Source organism: Orbicella faveolata, unplaced genomic scaffold, assembly GCF_042242905.1.
Source record: "Orbicella faveolata isolate gen_17 unplaced genomic scaffold, um_ofav_v1 contig_27, whole genome shotgun sequence".
NCBI classification, from domain to species: domain Eukaryota; kingdom Metazoa; phylum Cnidaria; class Anthozoa; order Scleractinia; family Merulinidae; genus Orbicella; species Orbicella faveolata.
In genome coordinates this window covers 7,176,140-7,200,205 of record NW_028301555.1, presented here as the reverse complement: position 1 = coordinate 7,200,205, position 24,066 = coordinate 7,176,140, and the positions used below count along the sequence as shown (strand labels likewise).

General features: G+C 43.3%; 1 protein-coding gene across 2 annotated transcripts in view; it reads right to left on the bottom strand.

Moving 5' to 3' along the window:
- The window catches only part of LOC110049470 (uncharacterized), a 64,146-nt gene that overhangs the window by 28,753 nt on the left and 11,327 nt on the right, over positions 1-24,066 (bottom strand). The window contains exons 1-17 of one of the 2 annotated variants that reach the window (XM_089296579.1): positions 21,241-21,761; positions 15,097-15,659; positions 13,587-13,649; positions 8,058-12,932; positions 7,646-7,805; positions 6,727-6,851; positions 6,274-6,324; positions 5,254-5,397; positions 4,753-4,815; positions 4,078-4,131; positions 3,518-3,595; positions 3,161-3,223; positions 2,783-2,836; positions 2,654-2,689; positions 2,025-2,304; positions 1,051-1,250; positions 389-442 (exon numbers count right to left, since the gene is read on the bottom strand). In XM_089296579.1, the coding sequence (XP_089152705.1) occupies positions 389-442; positions 1,051-1,250; positions 2,025-2,304; positions 2,654-2,689; positions 2,783-2,836; positions 3,161-3,223; positions 3,518-3,595; positions 4,078-4,131; positions 4,753-4,815; positions 5,254-5,397; positions 6,274-6,324; positions 6,727-6,851; positions 7,646-7,805; positions 8,058-12,932; positions 13,587-13,649; positions 15,097-15,659; positions 21,241-21,382 (7,005 nt within the window). In that variant the 5' untranslated portion in view covers positions 21,383-21,761. Of the gene's footprint in view, positions 1-388; positions 443-1,050; positions 1,251-2,024; positions 2,305-2,653; positions 2,690-2,782; positions 2,837-3,160; positions 3,224-3,517; positions 3,596-4,077; positions 4,132-4,752; positions 4,816-5,253; positions 5,398-6,273; positions 6,325-6,726; positions 6,852-7,645; positions 7,806-8,057; positions 12,933-13,586; positions 13,650-15,096; positions 15,660-21,240; positions 21,762-24,066 lie in introns of those variants that run through there. The other variant, XM_089296578.1, reaches the window with a different exon arrangement.

Here is a 24,066-nt window from a genome sequence, read left to right as displayed (position 1 = left end):
GCTGTACAAGGTGGTTTTAACTTTTAAGTCTGTGAATGAAACCCTAGTGTGTGACCATTCAAATGAAAGCTATTGAGCAGTACTTTCATGTGGTACTGTTTACCATGCTGTACAAGGTGGTTTTAACTTTTAAGTCTGTGAATGAAACCCTAGTGTGTGACCATTCAAATGAAAGCTATTGAGCAGTACTTTCATGTGGTACTGTTTACCATGCTGTACAAGGTGGTTTTAACTTTTAAGTCTGTGGATGAAACCCTAGTGTGTGACCATTCAAATGAAAGCTATTGAGCAGTACTTTGATGTGGTCCTGTTTATCATGCTATATAAGGCGGCTTTTCTGTCTGCTAGTGGACGACTTTCAACTCAAGTCTCAAGTTATGTTACTGACCTGTAATCCTTGTTTTCCTTTCAACCCAGGAAAGCCTACAGACCCAGGGCTACCCTGAGAGTAGAAAAACAGAATTATAGAACACTCTAATTGAAATAACACTTTTAAAATGCAGAGGTACGAACTCTAGACCCATGAATCTTACGTTTCAGTCATACACCATTAGGCAAAGCGTTCACACAATTCAAGAGAAGACAAAAATAACATTGGTCCACGACCTTGGGCGTAACGAGACTCAACACTTTAAACTTATGTGTTGCATAGCAAATGGCCTGAGCCCACAGTAGTTTGTTCAGTGTGAATGTTCGGATGATTGTGGACTTGAAAAGAACTGTTGCTGGTGACTGACGTCGCGACAATCCGAGCAGAAGTCATCTTAAGAGTCGAATGAGATGCTGTTTACCTTCCGATGGTGTTGAAGTATTTGTGTTAATCGGTCGGTTTTCCGCAAAGTTCGTCAACAGCAGCTGGTCAATTGTTGACCGCTTTTGATCATCTGTTGTTAGTTAAACGCGCTGGTTCTGTTTCAAGTCAAGGTTTGTCCCTCGGTTTTGTTGAGGTCCTGAATACTTCGTTTAATTTACGTTGACGGATAAACTCGTCTGAACTTCGGAAAGTCTAGTCTAGCCGAGTAATGTTTAACTTAACAAACAAGACCGCACCTTCTCTCCTTTAGCCCCAGGCTTTCCTTTTATTCCTTGTTCGCCTTTCATTCCAGACTCTCTGCTCATTTCATTGTTGCCAAGGAAACCAGGAGGGCCGGGGGGCCCAACAGGTCCTGCAGGGCCCATTGGGCCGGGGTCTCCTTTTGTTCCGTTACAATTACAACTACTTCCACTGTCGCCTTTTTCACCTTTCTCCCCTAAAATCAGAAAGTAAGGAAGACTTTACTTTGCTTGGTTTATCAATGTCTGCAGAATTGTACGAAAAGTTATCTAAGACCTGTTGTTTAAAATAGCGCAATTGTGGGAACTGAACAGAATCGGAAAGCGGACAGGAAAATGTCATACGACTTTTTTTCCACTTCTGTGGTCTTTGATACACGTCAATGGGGCTCTCACTGACGATGAGGTTGGTCACTGTTTTCTCTCATGTTGCGCTGTCGGTGTTGAAGACTTTGACATTTTGAGGCCCCGTCTATACAAGTGCGTTTTCGTTGATGCTTTTTCATCTATCGTCCTCGCTTAGTGGTTGCGATTTTAAATGTCCCCATTGTGGGCAGAGGTCTCAAATGTATGCGTTTTCCATGAAAATGATGAATTAATAGTTTTGATCGTATCAGTATGCACAAAAGCATATAACGAAATGCAACGAGAATGTATCAATGAAACGTATCTGCGAAAACGAATTTGTTTTCAGGGAGCCTTCTCTTTAAAACAATTTCGCTGGCTTCTGACATCCTTTAATGGCCCGGAGATTTAATTACTCAGTGCTGATGCTTAGTTTTAGCGGGGTTAGGGTTTAGGGTTAGGGTTAGGGTTTAGGGTTAGGGTAAAATAGAGAGTCAACTATCTTGGAAGACGATGTCGCCATTTTGGTAGGTATATTATTATTTTGGGGCAGTAGTTAAAACAGAGTTCGCTTTTTCCGAATTTAAACATAACTACAGAAAAGGACCCTCTTGTGGCTTACATACCTGGCGTTCCTGAAGCACCTCCCGAATCACCCTTTTCGCCTTTGGTCCCATTTACTCCATCGACGCCTCTCGCGCCCTTTTCACCCGGTGTCCCGGGTTTTCCAGGATCTCCCTTGGGACCAACTTCGCCGCCTGACTTCCCTGGGGGCCCCGGAGGACCCGGATCCCCCTGGTCACCTTTTAAGGGTTTGTAGACTACGTCCATCATTGATGCTTCTCCCTTGGTACCTGGAGGGCCGGGTGGCCCGGGAGGTCCCATAACGCTGTTCCCTTTTTCGCCCTGAGAATTAATGGACCAATTCGAAGTGATATTTAAAGTCGCACAGTGTGAATAATCATCAACAAGAAAATGACCGGCTAGAAATTCATTGACTGTTTGACACGAAGTGATTATAACTGCGAGAAGATTTTCTACGGAATAGCTTTCCTATAATTCAGTAGTCCATATTGGTAAACGAGTTAATGAATTTTACTGAGCGTTTTTGTATTCTAATCCTGTATCTTACTTCAGGAGCGATAGCTTGATGATTTCATTTCTGGAAGTTTCTCGTGTAATAATCTACTTATTGATGTGCTGGGCGTCATTCCAAAAGAGATTAAAGACAAAGCATATAATTTTAACTGCTTACCTTCGGCCCTCTCAGTCCTCGTGATCCCATATCTCCCTGTAAGGTAATAATAACACGTCAGATGTTACTGATATTATCTCACAGTAAGAGCTTTTGTAAGTGGTAATTCGTTGTTTTGTGATGACTTACCATCGTTCCATCCATTCCCTTTATTCCTTGAATACCACGTTCGCCCATTCTTCCCTGAAATTCAAAGAAAACGCAAATCAACAAGTTTAGAGGTAATATATTAAACAGAAAATTGTTAGGTAAGATTGTTCTCTTAGCGTAGGGAGATTCCAAACGAAAACAACAACAAACGGTAACATCATAATATGATTTTGAGTTTGCTGTCGGTCAGCCTTCGGTTAGTGTTAGATTAGTCTTCGGTTAGCCTTCGGTTAGCCCTCGGTTAGCTTTTGCTTAGCCTTCGGTTAGTATTCGGTTAGACTTTCGTTAGCCTTCGGTTAGCCTTCGGTAAGCCTTCGGTTAGTATTCGGTAAACCTTCGGTTAATGTTCGGTCCTACCTTTTCTCCAGGTCTTCCGGGAGCGCCATCTTCGCCAGGTAATCCTCGCGGTCCAGGTATACCCTGTAACATAACAACGAGTTAAACCGTTCACGCACAAGATTGAAAGATAAATAAATAAATTACAATATTAAGAGGGGAAGCCACATCTCCCTTAGCTGGTTTTCATGCGGGTGCTCTATCCTGGGGCCCGTTTCTCGAAAACCCTGGAATCTTTTCGGGCCCGAAAAGCCATTTTTAAATAATCGGTATTTAAAGACAGAGAGTTGCATACACCTGAAACGTTTTCTAGCTACTCACTCACTTTAAGCTCCGAGAGAAAATCTCAAGCTAGAAAACGTTATCAAAAGTACTCACCACTCCTGGCAGTCCCGCCATGCCTGGCGGTCCAGTTTTTCCAGAGTTACCAGGAAGTCCGATCAATCCTCTTTCGCCCTTGAAAATAAAACAACCTCTAAATATAACAACGGTAATGTCGAAACTTTACAAGTTTAAAGCCAACTCAAAATTTCTGTCGATGGCAACTTTCAAAACCGTTAAAAACCACGAAGGAGCAGAGAAATGTTTTGTCAGAACCCAGCAACTGACAAATTGAACTTAAAACATCGTCAACAAGTATACTTTGTGCAAGTGAATATATGAAAGATCATATATTTGAGCCACGGAGAAAGATAGGAAGGAAAAGCTATAAATAACTGCGATAAAATATTGTCTAAAATCATTCAAAACTCTAATTATTATAAAAATCTTTTTACATTGTAAACGTTGTTGACTTTTACCATTTTGAAAGAGTTTTAAAAGTCATTTTAAGCAAATATTTTATCGCAGATCTTCAGAGTTAAACAATATAATTGCAGTAAAATTTAAGTCTCTAAAATCGCTATCGTAGTAAGTAATAATATTCACAAATCACTTACCCTCCGTCCAGAAACGCCAGTTATTCCTCGCTGACCTTTCTCGCCAGGCTCTCCCTACAATTAAACCACAGAATCACAGTTGTAAACAAAAAATAACGAACCAAAACTTTTGCCAGTCAAGGATTAAGGCCTGATCCGCACCATGCCGGACAAATTTGAAAACGGAAGTTTCACTCTGAAAACGCATCAAATGTTTTCCGTTCACACTACGCCGGAGGGATTTAAAAATGTAACAATCATCGGTCATTTTGGATTTGTGTTTGAGAAAAAAGCTGGCAAGGGAATCACGTGATTCTCGTGACGCCATCATTTTCGAAAAGCTCCGTTTTCAAAATGCTTTCCGTCCACACGAAAACGAAAAGCCGGCGTCTTAAAATTTCTCCGGTTTGAAGAGCGTTTACGAAAAGCTCCGTTTTCGTGACGGATTAGCGTGGACGGTAGGCCTAACCGTAGAAATAAAGCTGCGTTTTCCAATTTCTCCGGCGTCGTGTGGACGCTGTCTGACATTACGCGTACGTAAAAGCGAAGCAAACCATCAACCGTCTCTTTTCATCCTGGTTCTAAGGATTTGGTGTTACCTCAAGGCAATTTACTCCAGTTGATGATTATCCTTATTCTCATCACCAGTGTGCTTGGTAATATATTTATATTTGTAAGGAGAATTTAGATGCATACCTTCGGTCCTTCCACACCATCTAATCCCCGTTCGCCTTTGTCTCCTTTTGGAAGTTTGACAGGCTAAAATGCAAACGGAACATCATGAAAGAGTTTGGTCTTTGGGCTTGATATCTTTATAGTCCGAGATTTTCATATCAACAGAAACTAAACGGTTTTCAAGTTTTCAAGTAGGAGGAAATAAGCAAAATATAGAAAGGGGCGGAAGATGAGGGATTCATCGCATAGACTGAGAAGAACATGACAGGGAATAATAGTGACATGTACTTCAAGATACAATCTTCACTGGACTAATATTTAATTCTTCTAAAAGAACCAACCAGTTCCATTAAAAAGTCCTTCCTATCTACCCCAGAGTAACTTTTCAACAAATATAAGTATGAATATAAAAAAAATAAATATTTAATTAATACAATTAACTCAATTGCGGAAAATCACACTGCATTAGTTACACTAAATAACTGCACTATTTGATCGGACCCGTTGTCATACATAACTCACCAATCCCGTGACAGGATCAAGTACCACTCCGGGTTTTCCCGGGGGTCCCGGAGGACCGGGTAATCCCGCGGGACCAGGAGCACCCCGCAGACCGTTTGTTCCGTCTTTACCCTTAGGACCTTGGATGTACTGTCCACATTCCTCCTGCAAAAAAAAGCTTCCAGTTTGTACATTTTGAGCAACGAAGCACATCATAGTCCAGCTTTGGCCCTCTCTCTGTCACGCCACATCGGGAGAGCGGGTCCCTCTCTCTCGCGTGACAGAGAGAGGGCCTGAAACTGGACTACGCGTATCGTTGTCGGAAGGCAGCAGCTGCAAGGAAGCTACCGATCAGACGGACCAAGCCCTGAGTTGAACCAAGCTCTGAGGTTTCTCTTAAGCGTTCGTAACGAAAATAGCCGTGCCGTCATCATGCTGAGTGCTGAGTGACTTTAAGCGAATTTCTCTTCCTGAACATCAGTGAATGAAGACAGTGGCGGCTAAGAAAGCCACATACGAAAGTTCGGGATTTATTCTAAGGCGTTTGTAATAAAATCAACAGAGCAGTCATCATGTTGAGTGATTTAATGGATTTTTGTTCATGAACTGCGTTGACTGATTAAAATAGCTGGCAAGTGAGTCTCAGACCAAGCCAAGTTCTCAGTTTGCTTCAAAGCTTTTGCAGAGAAATGAAACATTGTCAAATGAGTTGAGCAATTTTCGTGAAATTTTGTTTCCAGTGAAGGGTAGACGAGGAGCCCTACACTAAGTGAAATAGTTTTGTAAACCCAAACACAAGATAAACAGTAAGCACTGAATCCTAGAAGTCGGTTCGAAAGTTTCGAAAGTTCAAAAGTTCGAAAGCTCATACTACAGTGCGCTTATATTTTTAGGTGTTGGATCAAGAGAACGTTTTGATCCCCATGAAAACGGTTATGAACAAAGACAATTGGTCAATTGTGTGAAAACTAACAAGTAAGAATTATGAAAACTCCAAACTGGGGTTAAACGGACGAGTTAACAGTGGAAATTATACAATACCTTCGTGCAATTTATTTCTCTTACAAAAGTATATCCAGGTCCTGGTTCACCCTGCAACGAGAAATGGTTAGAGTTATACAAAAAAAACTGAATTAAAAATGTTTAAAAAAAACGTCACGACACGTCACGACAGCCACTACAATCAACATCCAACACACGGAGTCGGTAAAGTCGTTTGCGAGCGAACGGAAGTTCTTCGACCGCCTTCGAAATACCTCGGATAGCCGTCGGCACTCGAAGTGTCTTTGTAATAACTTCAGATAGTCTTCGTTGTTATTTGCACTGGTATCACGCCTTTACACCCGTTGCACCTTTGTTACACTTCTTGCACTGGTCTTACACTTGAACTGCACTGTTCTTAGCCCATTTCAATGTATTATTACGAAAGCCAAGGAATCAAGCGAAAATGCTAGGGTCTCTGCCAAAAACAAAGTCTTCACTCATTCAGTATACCTTAGCTCCTTTGATAGTGATAACCTCTTCACCAGAATCAAAGAATATCGCAGGTCCAGGCCGCCCCGGTCGTCCACGGAGGCCTTTTGGTCCCATCAACCCCTCAGTGCCTTTTTGTCCTTTAGCTGTTGAAACAAAGGATAACATCAGTTTAGTCCCCAGGCGTTCTCTCTTACTTCGCTGTCCACACGAAGCCTGGGAAAGAGTGGACAGGGGCGACAGTTCTCTGTCAGTGCTCTAGGGTGACGTCACCTCCGTCAAAAGACTCCAGACTCTCGCGCATCCTCTCTTACTTCGCAGTCCGCGCAAAATCTAGAAGGGATCAAGCAAGTGCGAGAGTTCCCAGAGAGTACTTCTCGGCAACGTCACTGTCCATGATAGACCCCAGACTCCCTTGAGCCTAGACGCCTAAGGACTAGCCTGGGACAAACTGTAAATTTCGGCTCGCCTCAAGCTTGCCGCAGGGGAGCAATTGTAAACAAAGTTCAATCCCTTCTAGCAAATTTTACTAATGTAATACCAGTTTTCATTCTGTTTACCCTTACTGTCAGCTCTTGATTTGGGTTCCGCATTTGACTGACACTGCTAATCCTAGCACTATGCGGACACGTGCCACATATGCACCTAGTAAATGGCCTTGCTCACCGTGAGTCTGTCCGTAGCTGTGGTTACAGCGTCCAACCAGTGTGCAGAAATTCATAAATGCGACTCCTGTCACAGACGTTGGTTGGTGTCGCACGCGCGTGACAACAACCCATTTCTGCACCTCTATCTCTTCACAAAACGTTGCCTAGCGTTGCGTGACAGGGAGAAGCCCAGAACTGGACTGGCCCAAAAGCACAATTTACATCTTTCACACGCCCTTTTTTTTTTTAATCAAACAAATTGCAAAGAAAAAACAGTTTGGTTTTGCGCTTACCTCCATCACGACCTGAGAATCCGGGCCTTCCCTTCTCACCTGGCGGCCCAACAACAGCGTCACCCTTCTCGCCTTTTGGTCCGGGCAATCCCGGAGGCCCTCGAGGGCCTCGCAAGCAGGTCCCGTTTGATTTCGAAACCGGCGCGTCCTTACACAACACCTGGGAGAAAAATAAAATGAAAAGTATTTTAGGAAAGAATAGCACATGGTAAGACCATTTTGGTAAAGCAACCTGAATTCCACCCATGTACATGAAAAGATATTTGTGCCGGACTAACGAACTAGTGAAAGAATTACTCTGCTCCGAAGGGTGTTCGACTTCACAAAGACCGCAATTGTATGATACGTTGATACCTTCAATATTTCTGTATGTATCTCACTAAGTAATAGTAAGCAGTACGTTGGTTCTCACCTGGGATGACGACTGAGAACCTTTTGTGGAGTTGTGTGACTCCCCTTCTATCCGGGCAATGACTGTATCGTCGGTAGGGTCCAATACGTCGACTGTAACAGGAGATGCAGTTGTAGTCTTGGCAGCAGTAGATGTGCTTTTGCTGGTTGGTGAACGCGAAGTCGGGCCACCCACAGTAGCTGAACTTGTTATTGTACTTGCAGAGGCAGTCTTTGAAAGTCCTGCTCTATCCGTAGTTGGCTTGGGAGACGTTTCTTTACTTCCTGTAGTAGGCCTTCTGGTAACACCCTCAGTAATCACTTTAGCGGAAGTGCTAGTATCTGAAGAATATTTAGTAGAAATAGTCGTTTCTGTCGGTGTGTTTACTACAGTAGTTGATCCTTCAAGTGTTTTTGGTTTGGTAGTAAAGTCGACATCGTCTGCTGTGCTTAAGCTTTTCGTGGTGGAGGATATAACAACCTTAGCTGTCGTAGGGGGAATACTGCTTGGAAATGCACTTGCACTAGTCGAGGGGCTTGTCGTAGGGGAGTCCCCGGTTGGTTTTCTTGTATCTGGGACAAAGCTCATTGGCGTAGAAGCTTCTTCAGAGGTTTCTGTTGATAGTGCTGCCCTTGTTGTAGTCGTGTCCTCCGTTGGAGGCTCTGGTGTGCTGGTTGACGTGGTATCAGCTTCTTCAGAAGTTTCTGTTGTTACTGCTGCAGCTGTTGTGGACGTGTCCTCAGTTGGACGCTCTGTACTGCTGCTTGCTGTGGTATCAACTTCTTCAGAGATTACTGTTGTCTCTGCTGTACTTGTTTGGGACTTGTCCTCAGTTGGAGGCTCTGTACTGCTGCTTGACGTGGTATCAGCTTCTTCAGAGATTGCTGTTGTTTCTGCTGTACTTGTTGTAGACGTGTCCTCAGTTGGAGGCTCTGCACTGGGTCTTGGCGTGGTATCAACGTCTTCAGAGATTGCTGTTCTAACTGATGAACGTGTTGTAGACGTGTCCTCAGTTGGAGTTTCTGTATTGCTGCTTGACGTGGCATCAGCTTCTTCAAAGATTGCTGTTGTCTCTGCTGCACTTCTTGTGGACGTGTCTACAGTTGGAGGATCTGTACTGCTGCTTGGCGTGGTATCAGCTTCTTCAGAGATTACTGTTGTCTCTGCTGCACTTGTTGTGGACGTGTCCTCAGTTGGAGGCCCTGTACTGCTGCTAGTCGTAGTATCAGCTTCTTCAGAGATTGCTGTTGTCTCTACTGCACTTGTTGTGGACGCAAGCTCAGTTGGAGGCTCTGCATCGCTGCTAAGGGTGGTTCTTTCCTCTGTGATTGATGTTGTAACCTCTGCACTTGTTACAGACGTGTCCTCAGTTGGAGGCTCTGTACCGCTGGTTGGCGTGGCATCAGCTTCTTCAGAGATTGCTGTTGTCTCTGCTGCACTTGTTGTGGACGTGTCTTCAGTTGGAGGCACGGTACTGCTGCTTGTCGTGCTATCAGCTTCTTGAGAGATTACTGTTGTATCTATAATACTTGGTGTGGATGTGTTCTCAGTTGGTGGCTCCGTACTGCTTGGAGTGGTATCAGCTTTTTCAGAGGTTCCTTTTGTAACTGGAGCACTTGCTTTGGATGTGTCCTCAGTTGGAAACTCTGTACTGCTGCTAGCAGTGGTATCAGCTTCTTCAGAGGTTCCTGTTGTAACTGGAGCACTTGCTTTGGATGTGTCCTCAGTTGAAAACTCTGTACTGCTGCTTGGCGTGGTATCAGCTTCTGCAGAGATTGTTGTTGTCTCTGCTGCACTTGTTGTGAAGGTGTCCACAGTTGGAGGCTCTGTGCTGCTGCTTGGCGTGGTATCAGTTTCTTCAGAGATTGCTGTTGTCTCTGCTGCACTTGCTGTGGACGTGTCCACAGTTGGGGGCTCCGAACTGCTGCTTGGCGTGGTATCAACTTCTTCAGAGATTGCTGTTGTCTCTGCTGCACTTGTTGTGGAGGTGTCCTCAGTTGGAGGCTCTGTACTGCTGCTTGGCGTGGTATCAGCTTCTTCAGAGATCACTGTTGTCTCTGCTGCACTTGTTATGGACGTGTTCTCAGTTGCAGGCTCTGTGCTGCTGCTTGGCGTGGTATCAGCTTCTTTAGAGATTACTGTTGTCTCTGCTTCACTTGTTGTAGACGTGTCCCCAGTTGGTGGCTCTGTACTGCTGCTAGTCGTAGCATCAGCTTCTTCATAGGTTGCTGTTGTCTCTCCTACACTGGTTGTGGACATGTCGTCAGTAGGAAGCTCTGTATTGCTGCTTGGCGTGGTATCAGTTTCTTCGGAGACTGCTGTTGTGACTGGTGCACTGGTTGTAGACGGGTTCTCAGTTGAAGGCTTGGTGCTGCTGCTTAGCGTGGTACCAGCTTCTTCATTTACTGCTGTTGTATATGCTGCACTTGTTGCAACCGTAAACTCAGTTGGAGGCTCTGCATCGCTGCTAAGGGTGGTGGTTTCCTCTGTGATTGATGTTGTAACCTCTGCACTTGTTACAGACGCGTCCTCAGTTGGAGGTTCTGTGCTGCCACTTGACGTGGTATCAACTTCTTCAGACATTGCTGTTGTCTCCGCTGCACTTGTTGTGGACGTGTCCCCAGTTGGAGGCTCTGTGCTACTGCTCGGCGTGGTATCAGCTTCGCCAGAGGTTGATGCGGTATCTGTTGCTCTTGGTGTAGACGTGTCCTCAGTTGGAGGGTTCGTACTGCTGCTTGGCGTGGTATCAACTTCTGTAGTAGCTGCTGCACCTTTTGTGGAGGTGTCCTCAGTTGGAGACTCTGTACTGCCGCTTGGCGTGGTATCAGCTTCTTCAGAGGTTCCTTTTGTAACCGCAGCACTTGTTGTAAACGTGTTGTCGGTTATGGGCTCTGGAGTGCGGCTTGTTGTGGTATCAGCTTCCTCAGAGGTTGATGTTGTAACTGCAGCACTTGTTGTGAACGTGTCTTCCGTTGAAAACTCTGTACTGCTGCTTGGCGTGGTATCAGCTTCTTCAGAGGTTTCTGTTGTTACTGCTACACGCGTTGTAGATGTGTCCTCAGTTGGAGGTTCGGTACTGCTGCTTGGCGTGGTGTCAGCGTCTTCAGAGCTTGCTGTTGTCTCTCCTGTACTTGTTGGGGAGGTGTCCTCAGTTGGAGGCTCTATACTGCTGCTTGGCGTGGTATCCGCTTCTTCAGAGATTGCTGTTGTCTCTGCTGCACTTGTTGTGGACGTGTGCACAGTTGGAGGCTCTGTACTGCTGCTTAGCGTGGTATCAGCTTCTTTAGAAATTGCTGTTGTCTCTCCTATACTTGTTGTGGTGTCCTCAGTTGGAGACTCGGTACTGCTGCTTGGCGTGGTATCAGCTTCTTCAGAGGTTTCTGTTGTTAGTGCTGCACTTGTTGTAGATGTGCCCTCAGTTGTAGGCTCGGTATTGCTGTTTGGCGCGGTGTCAGCTTCTTCAGAGCTTGCTCTTGTACCTACTGCATTTGTTGTGGACGTGTCCTCCGTTGGAGGCTCTGTACTGCTGCTTGGCGTGGTATCAGCTTTTGTTGTAGCTACTGCACTTATTGTGGCCGTATCATCAGTTGGAGGCTCTGTGCTGCTGCTTGGTATGGTATCAGCTTCTTCAGAGATTGCTGGTGTAACTACTGCACTTGCAGTGGAAGTGTCCTCAGTTGGAGGCTCTGTACTGTTGCTTGCTGTGGTATCATCTTCTTCAGAGATTGCCGTTGTAGCTACTGCACTTGTTGTGGACGTGTCCTCCGTTGGAGGCTCTGTACTACTGCTTGGCGCGGTATCAGCTTCTGTTTTAGCTACTGCACTTGTCGTGGCCATGTCCTCAGTTGGAGGCTCTGTACTGCTGGTTGGCGTGGTATCAGCTTCTTCAGAGATTGCTGTTGTATCTGTTGCAGTTGTTGTGGACGTGTCCTCAGTTGGAGGCTCGGTACTGCTGGTTGGCGTGGTATCGGCTTCTTCAGACGTTTCTGTTGTATCTACTGCACTTGCGGTGGATGTGTCTTCCGTTGGAGGCTCGGTACTGCTGCTTAGCGTAGTGTCAGCTTGTTCAGGGACTGCTGTGGTATCAACGGCAGTTGTTCTGTGCGTGTCCTTAGTTGGAGGCTCGGTGCTGATGCTTGTCGTGGTATCAGCCTCTTCAGAGATTACTGTTGTTTCTGTTGAACTTGCTGTCAACGTGTCCTCAGTTGGAGGTTCTGCACTACTGCTCGGCGTGGTATCAGCTTCTTCAGAGGTTGCTGTGGTAACTATTGTACTTGCTGTGGAGGTGACCTCAGTTGGAGGCTCTGTACTGATGCTTGGCGTGGTATCAGCTTCTTCGGTAATTACTGTTGTATCTATACCAGTTGTCGTGGACGTGCCCTCAGTTGGAGGCTCGCTGCTGATGCTTGGTGTGGTATCAGCTTCAGGGATTGCTGTTGTAACTGTTGCACTTGTTGTGGACGTGTCCTCAGTTGGTGGCTCTGTATGGCTGCTTGGCGTGACTTCAGTTGGAGTCTGTGTACTACTGCCTGTTGTGGTATTACCTTCTTCAAAGATTGCTGTCGCAATTGCTGCACTTGCTGTGGACGTGTCCTTCGTTGGTCGCTCTGAACTACTGCTTTGCGTGGTATCAGGCTTTTGAGAGGTTTCTGCTGTTACTACTTCACTTGTTGAGGACGTATCCTGAGTGGGAGGCTCTGAACTGCGGCTTAGCGTGGTTTCGGCTTCTCTAGAAGTTTTGGTGGGTTCTCGCACTTTGGTTGAAATGGAGTGGCTTGTTGTAGTTAGAGCTGCATCTTTGTTCAACTTGTCTGAAGACTCGAATTGTGAAAAATAGCTTGTATTTGATCTCAGAGCCGCTTTATGCTGCGAAGGCCTTGTTGTTGGAATTAATTTCTAGAAGAGAATATCGGAAGCGATATTAGTTTTATTGCCTTTTTATTGCCTGGCTGTCAACTGTACCCTCTGAGTAGAATTTAGGTCGGCAATTACCTCTCGCGATGAGACGCCATCGCCCATGAAAATGAGTGTTTTACACGAACAAGTGCTACAACTTTTTGGACGGAACTGTTGTTTCGGTCAAAAACCTACATTCATCTAGTTCTATACAGGCTCGCAAATGATCCCGTTACAGTTCGCCTCTCAGTGTTACATTTCTAACTCCAGCAGTCAAGTCAAGTCCAAATAGGAAAAGAGGACACTTCACTGTCGTAGTTCATTTTACAATTGAAACAAAATAGTTGGCAATTCGCGCTGTTTGTTCTACAAGCTGAAGAATACGGTCGTACCGTTCTGCCTTGACGCACAGGGCCAGTTAATACTGACGAAACATTTTGTGAAATGAAGTTTTCGGAAAATTGCCTTGTTTAATTTAGACGTAGGACGCAAGTGTAGAGCAATGCGGAAAAGCGAACAAATTACTAGTACAAGAGATTAAAGTGCTCGGTAAAAAAAATGGCAGTATTTCCGCGCAGTAATTAAGTAAATTATACTCAAAGGCGTCGAGATTATACCGCAGGTCCCAACTGATAGGACCTGAAGGTTACCTGCCTTACACTCCTGACGTTGAGCCTTGCTGGGATCCCTGTGCATGGCCAGTTCAGCTATGTCGCCCTATAATGGAAATTAAACTCCATTAGCGAAACGAAATCCAGTCAATTTGTAATGGAAACAGAGAACCTGACGTCTGTTTCTTCCGTATGCAGAGGGTTTATGTTAACATCTATGCAATTCCAGTAAATCACGATCAGGAGGAACGAAGAAGCTCTTGTAGCGACTACAACCACGGACAAATTGTGTTCGAAAATGTACAAAAACATGAAATCGTAACCGTAATACCTACAGAATAAGTGCCAGCTCCCCATTCTCCCTATCAATGTTGGAAAATGGTAAAATGCAATCTTGCGTTAGATGGAAGTGTAATGTTAACATCGCACAGGAATCGTAGAGCTCTACGAAAATTTCTACGCCAAATCTAGCTTCATAAAACGGGCGCCAGTTGGATGGGGAAGGGCAAAATGCGTATAGAATGACGTTTTTCAACCCTTGTGACCAAGGTTGTAGGTCGGAGTATTCATACACTCCCTGAATGGGATGCTCGTCCATCATTCTGCCAGGTTACCCTAACAATTTACTGGCACCCATTAATGTTCCTGATTGAAGAGACCACCTACGTTAGTAGTACCCTGCCAAAAACGCAACACCAAGACCCCAGGGAGTGGAGCTCAATCCAGCTCAGTAAAACAGTCTTGGACGGACGGGGAGGGGAGAGGGTAAAATTACATCTTTCTCCGAAGACAACATAAACGTTTCCATGTCGTTATCAAGAGAAAGTTTTCTCTGGACAACAACTTACAAATTAAACGAACCCGCAGAAACGAGCCAACGCTCTTCATGACAACTTGTTTTGGTCATTGTGAGGTAGTTTACACTCTCTCAGAGTGACCCAAGAGATGCATTAAATGAAAAATAGTACCTCGCAAAGATTAAAACAATCTTGCACAACAACAGCCTGATTCTTAGACGGTCCGTCGTTGCTCGCTCTCACCGCGTCAAAGCAAGCAACCTCGGATGTTCTGAGAATCAGGGTAGTATAGCAGACCATTTCATTAGGAACGAAAGGGTGAACAAACGTTCTCAAGTACATGCAGAGTATCGGATATGGTGAACACAACTTTCACCTTCCAACATATTTGCGATCAGGGGGCGTCCCCTCTGTTCGCGATATATATGGGTTATTGACCAAGCGTGGGGTCAAGATGGCTGGATATAGGCCAAGCTCTTTTTTTGTGTTTATGGACTGAGGAGTCGAGGTCAATAAACGCGCAAACGAAGAACTTGGCCAATATCCAGTCATCTTGACCTCATGCTTGGCCATTAAAGGATTTATTATATGGAAAAAAAAAACATTTTCTTACGGGACACTCCCGATCGGTCAAGATAGCGCCATCATGCCCGCTCGGGTAGCCAATCACAGCGCAGGATTCGGTTCATCTTGCCCGGTCACGGAGCTAGCCATAAAACAAAGGAATTATATTCTCTGCATCAATCAGGCACTCACCTCAAAAGTACTCAAATGAGCCCCAGCGGTCCAACCAGCCCGTCCAATGTACAGAGCACTGTACGGTGGAAGACTGAGGTCGTCAAGGGACGAGGGCCCAAATTTTGTTTCAATTTCCTTACAATCGTGGTAAAATGTGACGCCATCTTTTTTAATACTGAACGCCAGCCACGTCCATTTGCCGGTCATGTCCGGCACAGTGAATTCAAAAACAGTTTTCGTCCTTGCATTGTTTGCATGGATCAAGCTGATGGTGGTGTCTCTTGTGAAAGACCCACTTCGAATCTCGAGCCCCAAAATGACACCTCCGGCGCGATAATTAGGCAAAATAGCGAAAAGTACTCCGTGATCAGCGCGCTTTGGGCGAAATGCTACAGTGACGGAGAATTCTGTGAAGAATTGCTTAGGAAAAATGTAGCGTGCAAATCGTCCCACATTCGCTATGGACCGGAAGTTAAAGGCAGGTTTTGTGTGGGGTCCCTTGGTGAGCGACACTCCAAGCGGAAGTGGCTCTCCTATCGATCCAAGCAAATCGATGTCCGTGAGACTGCTGTCGGCGGCCCCTGCAACGAATTGAAGTGGATTGTAAATGTCCAAGGTAAAACAGCATGAAAAATTAGAAATTTAACCATTTAAATACCAAGTATTTAAGCTACGACTTGCTCCATCCGATTTTGCCGAGTAGCTCAGTTGCATTGATAGCATGGCGGAATTGAGCGTCGTGATTCAAATCTCACCGAGGTCAAGAATTTTCTCTTTGATTCCTTTACAAAGGAATCCCGCTTAACGGTCACCTCGTTACTACAGTTATTACTAGCCCGAACAAACGCACAGTCAGTCATTTTCTTACATTAAAGAAACCTCTTTTAATCCGGTCACCTCGTTAATACGGCTAGATTTTTGTAGCCCGCAGGTGACCAAAATAATGGAGTTCCACCGTAGTTTTGTTTCCAAACTAACGCACTGGTGTCTCTTACAAAAGCTTTAATTCCTGCCGTGTTTTATCAGTTTGTAGTTTCGTTTCCTGTGTATTACGTTATCTCATTCTTAAAAGAGGATTCGCAAAAAAAAAAACCAACCACTGGGAAAACGGCATTAGATCCGCACGTTATCTCACACAAACAGCAAGTGACCTATATTAACGTTGAGAGGCTTGTTTCAATGATCCAGATGACTTAATTTTAATGTTCTATGATTGGTCAGGCCCGAGGAGCAACGTCCGAGGGAAGCAGTCAGTTAGGTCATAAATTCTACAATGATAGCTAAAGTAGCTTAAAAATAATGGTCTTAACCTGTATGGTATGCAACACGACAAACTGAGCAGTATCAGGGGCTTTGAGATGTGAGATAATGATGTTGCCTTAGCGGCCAGAAGTCCCGGTCGGGTAAGCAAAAAACCTCATTTCGATACAATACATTAATCCCTGGGGAGCAGGGATGGCGCAGTGGTGAGGACACTCGCCTCCCATCAATGTGGCCCGGGTTCTTCTCTGGTCCGTTGTCATATGTGGGTTGAGTTTCTTGTTGTTTCTCGCCTAGCTCCGAGGGTTTTTCTCCGGGTTCTCCGGTTTTCTTCCCTCCAAAAAACCAACATCTCCAAATTCTAATTCGATCAGGATAGAGGACCTGCATGAAAACCCACTAAGGCTGACGTGGCTTCCTCTCTAAATATTGTAACCTTTGTAAATCCCTCTCTTAACTTATTGAAAAGTTGTCGGCAGTGTCCCACGATACAGAGCGTTGTTCCCTATAGCTTAATGAATAACAAACAAGCAGACAAACAGGCCAAAAAAACAAATAAAAACTGAACCACAGTCGAAAAAAAGCAGGAGGATAGGAACCTCGATAAACATCACCAGAAATAATCCGTCTCTGCAATCTAAAAGATATCACAATCCAATTTAATTAATCTGCCTGTTATTTTAACCTTTGACTTAAGATAAACATTTCTCAAAAAAAAAAAGAAAAATGGAATCTTGACGCCCAATCTTTGAATCGTTGTTATTCATAAACTGTACCCCGAAGCCACCTGTCTGTCTGTTTTGTCAGAGAAAGAGGTGCCCGAGAAATTCAAGTCGCCATCTTGAAATATAAGAGCAAGTCTAGCGAGAGAACAGACTAACCCATTTCCCCTGCTTTACAGATCTCACTTGCATTTTTGTAAATTGATTCGATTGCCGATGAACTGATCCGAACGGATCACGAGCAGCTATTTTTCACGTGTAAGGTTGTCAACTGTTTAGCTAAAGCGCAAGAAAAGTGAGCAAATGAGAATTTAGCAGTTTTCGAACAAAATCACTTTGTCGCGTCTTCCATGGCACTTTGGTTATCTTGGCTAGGATGTTTTATTGAAGGATTAGGCTCATACTCTTGATTAGAGCATTAGCAAAAACTTCAAACTTAGTTTTATGAATTTCCAATAAGGATATCTCTACAAAACGTTTTTATGATTCGCGTTGCATTGGACCTTGCCTAGGATCTATTAAACCCAGCGCTGCCTACGACGTTGGCGAGGAACATTCCTTCAAAGAATAAGATTGGTATAAATGGAACGTCTGGGCTCAGTTTGTGTTCAGGATTTGCGCTAATCTGTTTACGGACTTTACGGACAACCGAAACCAACAGAACACAGATTCCGAAAGAAGTAAGCCATTTCAGTCTTTCCGAACTGAAGTAAGAGCGAGCCAGATGTTTCATGCAACTAAACTTGACCTGACAGGATTTGGAAAGAAATATTTCACATTCTTTCTTACAGCATCAAAGCTGTCATTAAAACGTGAACGTGACAAGAACTTCTTTGATCTTTAAAACAGAAAGGTGTCAAGCTAAACGCCTTGACACTCTAGGTCATGGTTTTTAAAGCAGTTTAACAACTGAGTGTCGTAAAACCAAAACCAGAGTCATCACTACAGAGACAATCCAGGGAACCAATCAGAACTCAGAGCACATACATGTAGCCGACGCAAAGCGCGGGAAAACGCGTGCAAGCAAGTCACGACGGCAAGTTGGCGCCAGTGGTTTAGCATGGTAATGCAAAACCAATTCAAAATGAAGCAACTGCGAATTACTTTCGACACTCAAGTGAAAATCTTTTTTGTTCAGGTATCACATGTATCTCATCTTTTACAGGTTGACCTTTGCCGCTTCTAATTAAAGAACAGGCAAGGTTAATAGAAAAGCATGCTCGATGAATGAAATCCTTCTGAAGCTTGTGATCTATTTCTTCAATTCTTTAGTTTGCATTGCAGAGGTTGAAACGACCTCTAGCTTATTAAAATTAGATTGGAGTGGACTCGACGCTAAACTGGATTATGGATTAGAATGTGGAGTGGACTGCGGGAACTTAGGACTGTGGATTTTCCAGAGTTAGCAAAGAACGCATAACTTCGTATTCCCACATATTTTGCACTCTGCCACAGATCCACAAACCAAACCCGGTCTATTAGATTATCATCCTTCTTCGATACATTACACTCTAGTAGATCGCACAGAAACAGAATTGTCATTGATACATCAACGGCACGGAATTACAACAGTGCGCTCAAGGTGTTTGCAACATACATTCATCCGCGCTGTCTAGACGATAACTGCGGACTTATCGTGAATATTTCTGATATCGTCTCTTCGTTACACACCGCTCTTAGGCTATCGATTGTCCGAATCTCAGAGTGCACCATATGTCTGATTTAAAGTTTGACAGTTTAAGTACACCTGATTCTCTTGGACGTTACTTGTATGTCGGCTCAGAAAGTCCTTTGCCCCGTGGGGTACTCTGTAAATCTTTGGGTAAGGTGTGCCGCTGAGTGTGAGGTGTACTGCAATCCTTGCCCAATACTAGACCATCATCATATTGATTTTGCAACTCTATTCAAGCACCAAAATCCCCTACCCTATCTTAAACTAGCTATTTTTAATGCAAAAACTTTATCACTATCGTAGTCCAACATACGCTCGCTTACAAAGTCACTTCCGAATTTCCATTTCTATTGTAGAGCCCCGGGGATAAAGAACTCCGATTTAGACTAAATTATTAATAGTACGGGACGTGAAGGGGGAAAGAAACAGAACTACAGCGTCCCAATTGCGATCTAACACCCTACCACACTCAACAATCAATTATGTGCTATTTATATTTTCTCAAGATTAAGCTCAAAAATGTTGAGATAAGAGATCGGATGCTCATGATATCTTCAAGATCAGCGGTTGTCATGCATGAACATGAACCATGTCATGTTACCTACCAGAATCTCGCAAAGCATTTTGACAATTTTGTCGGCGCTCAAGGCAACCAACATGTTTTATAAAAATATGATATTCTGTGGAATCAAGGGGCATTTCAACTCATTTAAGAGCGTCGATTCTCTGATTTTAGTGATATTCTTGTAGAATTAGAGCCTACGCCTTTAAAGTAAATTGTATTTGTTATAAACAATCCACAGGTAACCCAAGCTCAGTAGATGAGGGTCATTATAACTTCATGAAATAGTGAGAACATGAGAGCTACACCACAAAATCTCCCAAATAATAATAAGTCATGACCTTCGCTATTGAAAAGGTCGTGTGGAAAATGTCTCTGATGCCTTAAAACATTCGTAATTGCCAATAAAATTTCGTTTGAACTCACCTATCTTGTTTTCTTGTCGTTTCGTACGATTTCACAACGTTGTGGCCGTGACTTAACAACGGATTAAGGTAACGCTTTTACTGCGCAGGGTTGTTTTCCACCCGAAGACTTCGTTTCTTCGGTTGGAAAACTCTCAGGAAAAGTCTCAAACCAGCGCAGGAACGACAACAACGCTGTAAAATCATAAGAAAAGACAAGAAGACAAAGCAGATAAGTTTAAACTAAAAGTTCATTTGCCAATTTCGTAATTTTCGAAGCGACAGGATTACTTCCCATATGATCTCGAAGGTCATGCTTTATTATCAAGTAGGAGATGTTGGGGCCGAACTGTTATATTGGCGCACTTTCGTAAATTGATGATGATACTCGCGTTCTGAGATTGGGCTACCTGTGAACGTACGTCACGGTCTTAATAGCCTATTGTAGGACCAGATGTTCAGTGAAGCTCCATGAAAAGAAAAAGTGGGAAAATATCATGGAGAGTTACTGACAGGCGAGGCTGCAAGAAGCGCAAAACATTCAGATAACCACGAAGAAAAGCTACCAGAAAACGGCTGTGCGAAACAGCTAATAAATAAATGTTTGCACGATAAAATCGGTGGTGTATACAGTTATGTTGCATATTCTAAGCATTTTACCAGGGCAGGTAGATAACAGCCTCACTGTAAAGAAAACGTAGTGGTGTTGCAGAGGTTCAAAGGTTATTTAAAACTTCAATCTTAAAATATTGCCATGCGTCGACTTGTGAAAGTTTATAGATCATGTATAACATTTGTTATAGTTTGTATTTGATGCCAAAATTAAACTCTGAAACAACTTATTTATAGCAGCTCTGTAGCGGAGGGAGCTTAAAAGATAACGGGTGATATACGTCCGATATCTCACGAACACACGACATGGGAATTCCAAAAAAAAATTCTCTAGAAGTCGAAATATTTTCAATCAGCTCAACTTTAAGACTGTCTGAACTGTAAGAGACACAGTTTGTTCATTTTTTGGAAGCCTGTCAGTGACTTTGATTGCGTGAAAAACTACTTATGACCTAGCCCTTAATACTGCAAGACACTTCCGGTCGCCTAAAAGGGTTAACAACAAGATTTAGAATAATTTCAAATTTAATAAAATTTCAAACCAAACTGGCTAGCGGAAAGTTTAAAAAGAAATAAGTCGTCGGACTTATATCAGGTGAATAATGAACGACATCAACTGGTCCGCATGCAACACACCAAATATGTAATGTTTTCCCAACAACAGATGTCAGTTATCAACCAGAGAATCGTGCCCATAAACCTACAAGAAGATCACCTAAAAAAATTAGGTCAATACGGATGATATCAACCGACCGTGCGTTTTCGTTCAACATCTATACGCATTTGCCTTACAAAGACTGCAACTTTTAGAACTGTGATATGGCAACCTGTGAACAAGCCTCTAAAAAACCAGCATGAAAATATCACGAGTGACTGTTTTGTCGCTGACTTATATATCGAACATGGGTTAACAGCAGGTATTGTACTCACGTTTAGAGCGTTCAAGACGCGGTGACCGAGCCCGTCCCACGGACGCAGTAGCATCGAGGAGACCCCAAAGCCAAACACAGCTTGATATGGTCAGAGGAACGAAAAAGCTGGCAAATCCACGTTTCCGTAGATCGATCCTCATTTTTCATGATGGACTTTCAGAACACATGCCTGGCGAATTGCTGTAGCAAATTAATCCTTACGACTATGCGGTTTAAGTTGGCAGGACAAAGAAAGGGCACGCTAGACGTAATATAAAGGCGTGCGTTATCTGATACTTAAGTGCTGTCGGCGCTTGCCCCGGACAATTACATGCGAACAGCTCTATTAATCCTTTGGTATATCGATAGCTTGAAGATTTGTGAAAGTTTAAACCTTCACGAAGAGTTGTTGGTCGTCAGTAAAAGTCAGAGCGTGTTAAACTCCAGCATATCCCAACAGTGATCGGAATCTAATCTCTCTTTTCAATATCAAGACGTTGTCGTAGAGATAAGTGATGAGAATAAGAGAATTAGTTAACAAAATTTTGGACTTTTTGATTGTCTAGACGAGAGTGTAAAATTAATTCTCAAACCAAAAAAAAAAAAAAAAAAGAAATGTGCGGCACTCAAATAACTTGTGTTAGCGGTCCAACCCTAAAAATCAAATAGATAATTTTTTAAAAAACTGCCTTTAGAACACGATCAAGAGACAAAAGTACGTAGAAGACAGATATGCATTTTTCAAAGGCGAACACCGCGAGATCCTTATCTTAGATATAAGAGTGGTCCACTCTTCATAAAGATGTGCTTTTCCTAAATTCCTAGCTAAAGTTCACAAAAAACTCTGCTTCCGAGAGACTGTGAAATTTCCTTTCACTCACGTGAAGCAAACAACAAGTGTATTATGACAGAAAGAACCAGCCCATGACGCCACTGATTAGATGCCATAGAGGGCAAATTAAGACAGATTATCAAGGTATCTTTCATAACTACGCGTTTTGTAAACTTATCAGCAACAAAGGACAGAGAAAGATCGCAATTACCAACGTTATCTACAGTGAAACATTACCCGTGTAAACAAATACCCGATCTTACGGGAGGTCAGTTTTGAATCTCGCCTTGTTAACACAACTTTTTTTAAACAACATATGATTTGTTATTTTACACTTGTGTGTTTGTACTGTATGTGTAAGACTTGACGTTCAAAACTTGAAGTCAACATAAGTGACAGGGATAGAGCTAGGTCAGTGGAACGAGTGCAAACCGCATATTTATTTATGGCCTTAAACTCGATTTTTTATTTCCCACCCCGCCTTTGTGTTAGAGGATTATCGTTTAGCCAGGGCTCTTATTTATTTTGCTCGCATTTTTCGACTTTTTCATCATTATGCTTATGCTCAATATTTAAAAAATTGGAGAAAAGCATTCCTTTGTTCTCTGAAGTCCATCTGAAGAGCACCAATTTAAGGTTTTAAAGGAGGAAAAAAAACATTTTTGGGGAGATTTACAAAACAAAACAAACATGATGTGTAGTTATCGTCAAGTCCCAAAACAGACGATCAGATGAATGTCCTCTTTTTGAACCGCAAGAGCTCCATAAACATTCCAAATCCCTCCGAAATCGCCCAAATTAAGCCGAGAATTTGCCTGAAAGTTCAGTCACGAACGAATTTTCTGTACTGTACTACTGGACTGATTCCTTTACTATACCTCAGTATTGTGATCCACTATGCTCGTTATTCTCAGTACCTAGTATGTAAGCATGGGCTCTATATGGTCAAACCCTATTATGAAGCTTACACTGGTGACGTTCATCGTTGAATAACTTCCTTTGAATTTACACTGTATTGGACCTAAAAGACGCCGGAAAGTTTTGATGCCTGTTTTAAAAAATATGTCTCTGCAGTTGCATCCCGTTCCCCACCCTCCATGTCTTTCCCTTAGCTATTGTGTCCTATAATTTACAGGTGCCGGATCTAAAGTGCCTGAGATGTTGTCAACGCCAGGGACAATGCGGGATAACGTGAATTGCCAGCTAGCTCATCAAGAAAGGCTCGAGTTATCGGGAGATGGAAACAAATGACCGGAAATTAGGGAACAAAACGGTGTGTATTTCACAGCAAGTGTTAATAGATCTGAAGAAATAGTCAGTTACTAGTGCGGGACTATAAATCTGTGTCTGTCAATGATTCTGAAGTTCTTTAACCCATTACACTCAATTAGACAAATGAGGTTCGAGCTATCGAGGGTAAAATTATAAAGAAACCGACCTTTTAATAATTAGCGAGAGGTTCAGTTCCAGTCACCATGTGGGTAAATTACAGTGAGTGTTAGAAGAACATCCAGAGAGAATCCATTTTACTTCGAGTTAGCGCGCGTTTCGAGTTAAGTACGTGATTCGAGTTGGCGCGTGATTCGAGTTAGCACATAAGCTTGTTCCAAAATCACATATCAACCCAGTTCTTTATTAACTTTGCAGGCATGCTAGGGTCCTAGCGGCATGAAGACTGTAAACATTGGATCAGTGTTAATATCAGCTTGGTTGGCCAGGGACGTGGTCTTAATATTGGAGGAAATTTTACGTCATATCGCGCTAAAGGTTTCTAAGTCTTCTAAACATACGGTAACGATGGGCGCTTTTCATTCAACCAAAAACTCCAGTTTGAGTTTGGCCGGAAATGTCCTGTGTCGAATGGAACAGCATTTTCCGAAATTTGCGGAAAAAAAGACAACTTCGCGTGGTATATCCAAATTTTCGAAAATTCAGCAATTCACGGATTCCATACCATCTTACCCTTTTTCAAAACTTTTAAGGTTCGGAGTTTTTAATTGTATGAAAAGCGCC